At 39.1% G+C, this 6,000-nt stretch overlaps 1 protein-coding gene across 1 annotated transcript in view; it reads left to right on the top strand.

The window, feature by feature from the left end:
- LOC148943269 (isocitrate dehydrogenase [NADP] cytoplasmic-like) overlaps nucleotides 1–6,000 on the top strand; it is a 56,195-nt gene that overhangs the window by 4,822 nt on the left and 45,373 nt on the right. The window contains exon 2 of the mRNA XM_089101073.1: nucleotides 5,218–5,352. Within this exon, the coding sequence (XP_088957199.1) occupies nucleotides 5,218–5,352 (135 nt within the window). The remainder of the gene's footprint in view (nucleotides 1–5,217; nucleotides 5,353–6,000) is intronic.

Here is a 6,000-nt window from a genome sequence, read left to right as displayed (position 1 = left end):
CCCGGGGGCAGGCGTTCTAAGTTAGCCCTGAGGGCATGTATGGTCCTTATGAAAGGGATACTCGTATAAACTTCATAGAGGGCTCATTTGATTGGAAATTGAAAGTTCTAGTTCACTTTGTAAGAGTCAAGAGACCAGAGGGCAACTAGCCCCCCCCCCACGCCCTTTTTTCCTAGACCGATCCGTTACAAATTTTGCGATAGCCATTTTTTTTAAATAGTTCAAAAATTAGATAGCAAAAATTCCGTTGTCAACACAACCCCCCAGGGCCCGGGGGGTAGGCGTTGTGAGTGGCATCCTTGGTGTGTATATGATTATTATGAAATGGGTGCTCGTATAAACTTCAGAGAGGGCTTATTTGATTTTGAAATTGAAAGTTCTAGCTCACCGTTTAAAAGTCAATACATATCCGAGGGTAACTTGCCCCCCCCCCACCTTTTTTTCTCCAAACCCACACGATAAAAATTTTGTGATAGCCATTTCGTTAAAAATAGTTCAAAGGTCAGATAAGAAAAACTCCTGTGTCGACCCAAACCCCCAGGACCCGGGGGCAGGCATTGTAAGTAATGCTCTGGGAGCATAAAGGTACTTGTGAAAGGGATGCTCGTATAAACTTCGGAGAGGGCTCATTTGATTGGAAATTGAAAATTTCGAGTTCACTTTTTAAGAGTCAAGAGAGATCCGAGGGCAACTACCACCCCCCCCCCCCACGATTTTTTTTCCAAACCCATCCGATGAAAATTTTGAGATAGCCATTTTATTGAAAATAGTTCAAAGGTCAGATAAAAAAAAACTCCGGTGTCGACAAAACCCCCAGGGCCCGGGAGCGGGCGTTGCAAGTTATTCACTGGGGGCATATATGGTTCTTATGGAAGGGATGCTCGTATAAACTTCAGAGAGGGCTCATTTGATTGGAAGTTTAAAGTTCTAGTTCACTTTTAAAGAGTCAAAAGATATCGGAGGGCAACTAGCCCCCCCCCCCCTTCCACGCCCTTTTTTCCTCAGACCCACCCGACAAGAACTTTGAGATTGCCATTTCTTTTTAAAATTCAAATATCATATAACGAAAACTCTGGGTCGATACAACCCCCAAGGGTCCGAGGGTAGGCATTACAAGTTATACCCTGGGGAATTATATGGTTCTTATGAAAGGGATGCAATTAAAAGCTTCAGAGAGGGTTCATTTGATTGGGAATTGAAAGTTCTAGTTCAGTTTTTGAGAGTCAAAAGAGATTAGAGGGTGACTAGCCACCGCCCACGCCCCTTTTCCCCCAAATGCATCTAATAACATTATTGAGATAACCATTTGGTTTAAAATATTAAAATAGTTCAAAAGCCAGATAACAAAAACTCAGGTGTCGACACAACCCCCAGGGACTGGGGGCAGTCGTTGTAAGTTATGCCCTGTGGATATATATGGTTCTTATGAAAGGGATGCTCGTATAAACTTCAGAGAGGGCTCATTTGATTGAAAATTCAAAGTTCGAGTTCACTTTTTAAGAGTCAAGAGAGATCCGATGGCAACTAGCCCCCTTCCCCGCGCCTTTTTTTCTATGAAAATTTTAGATAGCCATTTTGTTGAAAATAGTTCGCAGGTCAAATAAGAAAAACTCCTGTGTCGACCCCCCAGGGCCCGGGGGCAGGCATTGTAAGTATTGCTCTGGGGGCATATATTGCTCTTATGGGAAGGGATGCTCGTATAAACGTCAGAGAGGGCTTATTTGATTGGAAATTGAAAGTTTTCGTTCACTTTTTAAGAGTCAAAAGAGATCAGAGGGCAACTACCCCCCCCCCCTTTTTCTCCACGCCCTATTTTCCTCAAAACCATCCGATAAGAACTTTGAGAAAGCCATTTTTTTTCAAAGTGGTTCAAAACGAAAGCTCTGGGGTCGACACAATACTTCAGGGCTCGGGGTAGGCGTTGTTCGTTTTGCCTGGGGGCATATATAGCTGTTATGGAAGGGATGCTCGTATAAACTTCAGAGAGGGCTAATTTGATTTGAAATTGTTCTAGTTGAGTTCTAAAAAGTTCTGGTTCAGTTTTTAAGAGTCAAAAGGGATCAGAGGACAACTATCCCTCCGGTGCCCCTTTTCCCCCAAATGTATCCCGTAAGAAATTTTAGATAGCGATTTTGTTAAAAATAGTTCAAATTTCAGAAAAAAATAATTCCGGTGTCGACATAACCCCCAGGGCCGGGGGACAGGTGTTGTAAGTAATGCCCTGGGGGGATATATGGTTCTTTTGGAAGTGATTCTCGTATAAACTTCGGAGAGGGCCTCATTTGATTGACAATTGAAAGTTCTCGTTCACTTTCTAAGAGTCAAAAGAGATCAGAGGGCAACTAGCCCCCCCCCCCTTCTACAAGCCCTATTTTCCTCAACCCCGTTCGATAGGAACTTTGAGAGAGCCATTTTTTCAAAATGATTCAAAGATCATACAACGAAAACTGCGAGGTCGACAAAATCCTTCAGGGCTTGGGGTAGGCGTTGTAAGTTATTCCTGGGGGGGCATATATAGCTGTTATGGAAGGGATGCTCGTATAAATTTCAGAGAGGGCTCATTTGATTTGAAATTGAAAGTCCTAGTTCAGTTTGTAAGAGTCAAAAGAGATCAGAGGGCTACTATCCCTCCCACGCCCGTTTTCCCCCAAATATATCCGATAAAAATTTTGAGATAGCCATTTTTTTAAAAATAGTTCAAAGGTCAGATAAAAAAATTCGGTGTCGACACAACCCCTAGGGCCCGGGGCAGGCGTTGCAAGTTATGGTAAATGTAAAGGTAAAAAATACGGCATTGGACTTTACATTCCCTACCAGCGGTGCTGATCTACGTTTCTTGGCCCTTCAGCCAGGAAGTGCAATGGGGGGTTGGTGCATCCTGTGCTTTCGCCGCACACCCTGCCTGTTTACCTTCCCCATATTTCTCCAGGTACCCATTTAGAGTTGGGTCGACTCTGGCTGAACTTACAGAGTCACACCACTGACCCTTGTCCCACACCAAATAGTTGGGTACACTAGGATTCGAACCCTCGCTCTCTCGGACAAAGAATCCTAAATCCAGCGCACCAATCCACTTTGAACTGTGCCAGGGCAAGTTATGCCCTGGGAGCATATATGGTTCTTATAGAAGGGATGATCGTATAAATTTCAGAGAGGGCTCATTTCAATGGAAATTGAAAGCTCTAGTTGAACTTTTATGAGTCAAAAGAGATCGTAGGGCCTCTAGCCCCCACACGCCCTTTTTTACCCAAACCCATCCGATACAAATTTTGAGATAGCCATTTTTTTTAAATAGTTCAAAGGTCAGATAACAAAACTCTGTGTCGACACAACGCCCCAGGGCCCGGGGAGCAGGCATTGTAAGTTATGTTCTGGGGCCGTATATGGCTCATATGAAAGGGATACTCCTATAAACTTCAGAGAGGGCTCATTTGATTGGAAATTGAAAGTTCTTGTTCACTTTCTCAGGATGTAAAGACATCGGAGGGCAACTAGCCCCTCCCCGCTCGACGCCTTTCTCTACCCCTAACCCATCCGATAAAAATTTTGAGGTGACCATTTTGTTAAAATAGTTCAAACATCAGATATTCAGACTCCGGGGCACAACCCCCCAGGGCCCGGGGACAGGCGTTGTAAGTTATGCCCTGGGGGCATATATGGTTCTTATAGAAGGGATACTCGTATATATTTCAGAGAGGGCTCATTTGATTGAAAATGGACAGTTCTAGTTTACTTTTAAAGAGTCAAAAGAGATCGAAGGGCAATTAGCCCCCTCCCCACCCCCTTTTTCCCAAAAACCAAACCGATTAAAATTTTGCCATTTTGCTATAAATAGTTCAAACATCAGATAATAAAAATTCCTTTGTGGACACAAACCCATTTTTTACTTTAATATTGTTACTTTGATACCAGTTTTGATACTTTAGTGGCCATTTGATTTGAAAAAAAAAAGTTTGATTTTGAAATAAGGAATTTTTAAAACCTTGAGACTTTTTGCAATTAAAAACGAACAGAAATTAATTAAAAAAAAAACTTTCCGAAAAAGAAGTTTTTCAAAGAAAAGTATATACCATTTTAAACTTAAGATCAGCAGATACCTGTTAAAATTCAAACTCAAAACGAGCAGAAATTACCATTAAAGAATAAATGAAACCCAAAACGAACAGAAATTAAATAAACAATCATAGCAAAAAAATTATACAACAAGTAATAATATAAATGAATAAATAGATTTTAAAGGCGAGTAATGCGTAAATTGAATATGCAAATCAAGCTTAAAAAGAAAAAAATATTTTGGTATTGAAGTATAAATGAAACTAAAAACGAACAGAAATTGAATAAACAATCAATGCAAACAAACATACAATAGATGTTAATGTAAATGAATAAATAAATCTTAAAACGAGTGAAACTTAAATTGAATATGCAAATCAAGCTTGAACAGAACAAAAATCACTACAAACAAGAGTTTGAGCATCGCCTCCTCTCACTGTAAAAGTCTAACAGTCTTGGAGAGTATAAACAAAATCAAGTTGAATATTTGTTATATAATGATTTTAATTGTCGAAAGATCCATCAGTTCAATATTTTATTTCATTGTAATTTTATTTTCATTTTCGATGCTGAAAGAGCTGGAAAAGAAAATATTTGTTATATAATTCGTTTTCAATGAAGCGCCAATGATGAAGTAGGCTATTGGTTTTTACAATTAAGGAAGGGGACAGTATCCAAACTATTGTTTGTAGTGAAACTGTATTCGTCTTGAACAATTTTAGAAAGAACTAATAAATTAAACTGGATATTTGATGCATAATGATATTAATTGCTGAAAGCTCGTCAGTTCAGAATTTTACTGTAATTTTAATGTTTATTTTCAATATTAAGTACAAAAGAAGATATTTGTAATAAAATTCGTTTTTAGTAAAGCGCCAATGACGGAGCAGGTTTTAGATTTTTAAAACGACTCTTTGAAAGACCCCCTCTTGCTCCTAAACTCTAAAAACCAAAAATTTAATGTGTCTAGTCGGTAAAATTAGTGTAGTAACAAGTGCCTGATGTTAGTGTCTGACAGAAAAATAATTACAAAGCTTGAAAGAAAAAGCCAAGAAATGTCAAACGCCAGATGGCGTTGGTAGTTTTATGTCGACACTAACGCCAGTTTCGACTATTATAAGTTATCCATACCCTCTGTAATCATCTTCGATTTCTGCTCTTCAGGTTCATTGGGGATGATGACTTCAGTTTTGGTCTGTCCTGATGGTAAAACAGTAGAATCTGAAGCAGCTCACGGAACTGTCACCAGACACTACCGAATGCATCAACAGGGCAAAGAAACATCAACTAATCCTATTGGTATTGTTTTAATTCCATTCTATTGTACATGCAAGTTACCCCCACATCCAGGCATATTTAACTACAATTATTATGCTTCACAACAGTCGTGTTAGATTAAATCCGTTCAAGATTTAATCTAATATGGCCGTGTTAAGCACGATTACAGCACGTGTTAGATAGTGTTACAATACGACCGTGTTGTAATTATTGTGCTTCACAACGGCCGTGTTTGTTGAAATCTGTTCAAGATTGAGTCAGTCTGTGATTTAGATACTTTGTTCTAACTCTAAGATCTTGTGCTCAAGGTTTGACTGCATTCTTGTAATCTGTAATCTTGGCTCTTTGCCGCATTCAGAATTTGAAGAATAACGTCCTTGTTTACAGGTAAAAGGTATTAAAACCTGACTTAACAACATCTTTTAGGCCCCATCAAATTACCCTACAAAGTTTGATGTGTTTTATATTGCCTATTCGAAGACACTGATAAAACATCGAATTTTCTGTCATCGAATTTCCTGGGGTTTCCTTAAATGTCCCCTACCCCTCTAAAAGAAAAAAAAAATGTTTTTCTGAAATTTTTCCAACGATTAATGTTTGTAAGTACACGAAAGTTAACAGCAAAAATAATTCATTATATTATGTTTATGATTATGAGAGCTATTGGAG

This window comes from Artemia sp. Qi Xiang Cuo, chromosome 15 (genome assembly GCF_049724085.1).
Source record: "Artemia sp. Qi Xiang Cuo chromosome 15, ASM4972408v1, whole genome shotgun sequence".
NCBI classification, from domain to species: Eukaryota; Metazoa; Arthropoda; class Branchiopoda; order Anostraca; family Artemiidae; genus Artemia; species Artemia sp. Qi Xiang Cuo.
Note: the sequence above shows the minus strand (reverse complement) of the source record. Positions and strands in the feature narration are given on the sequence as shown.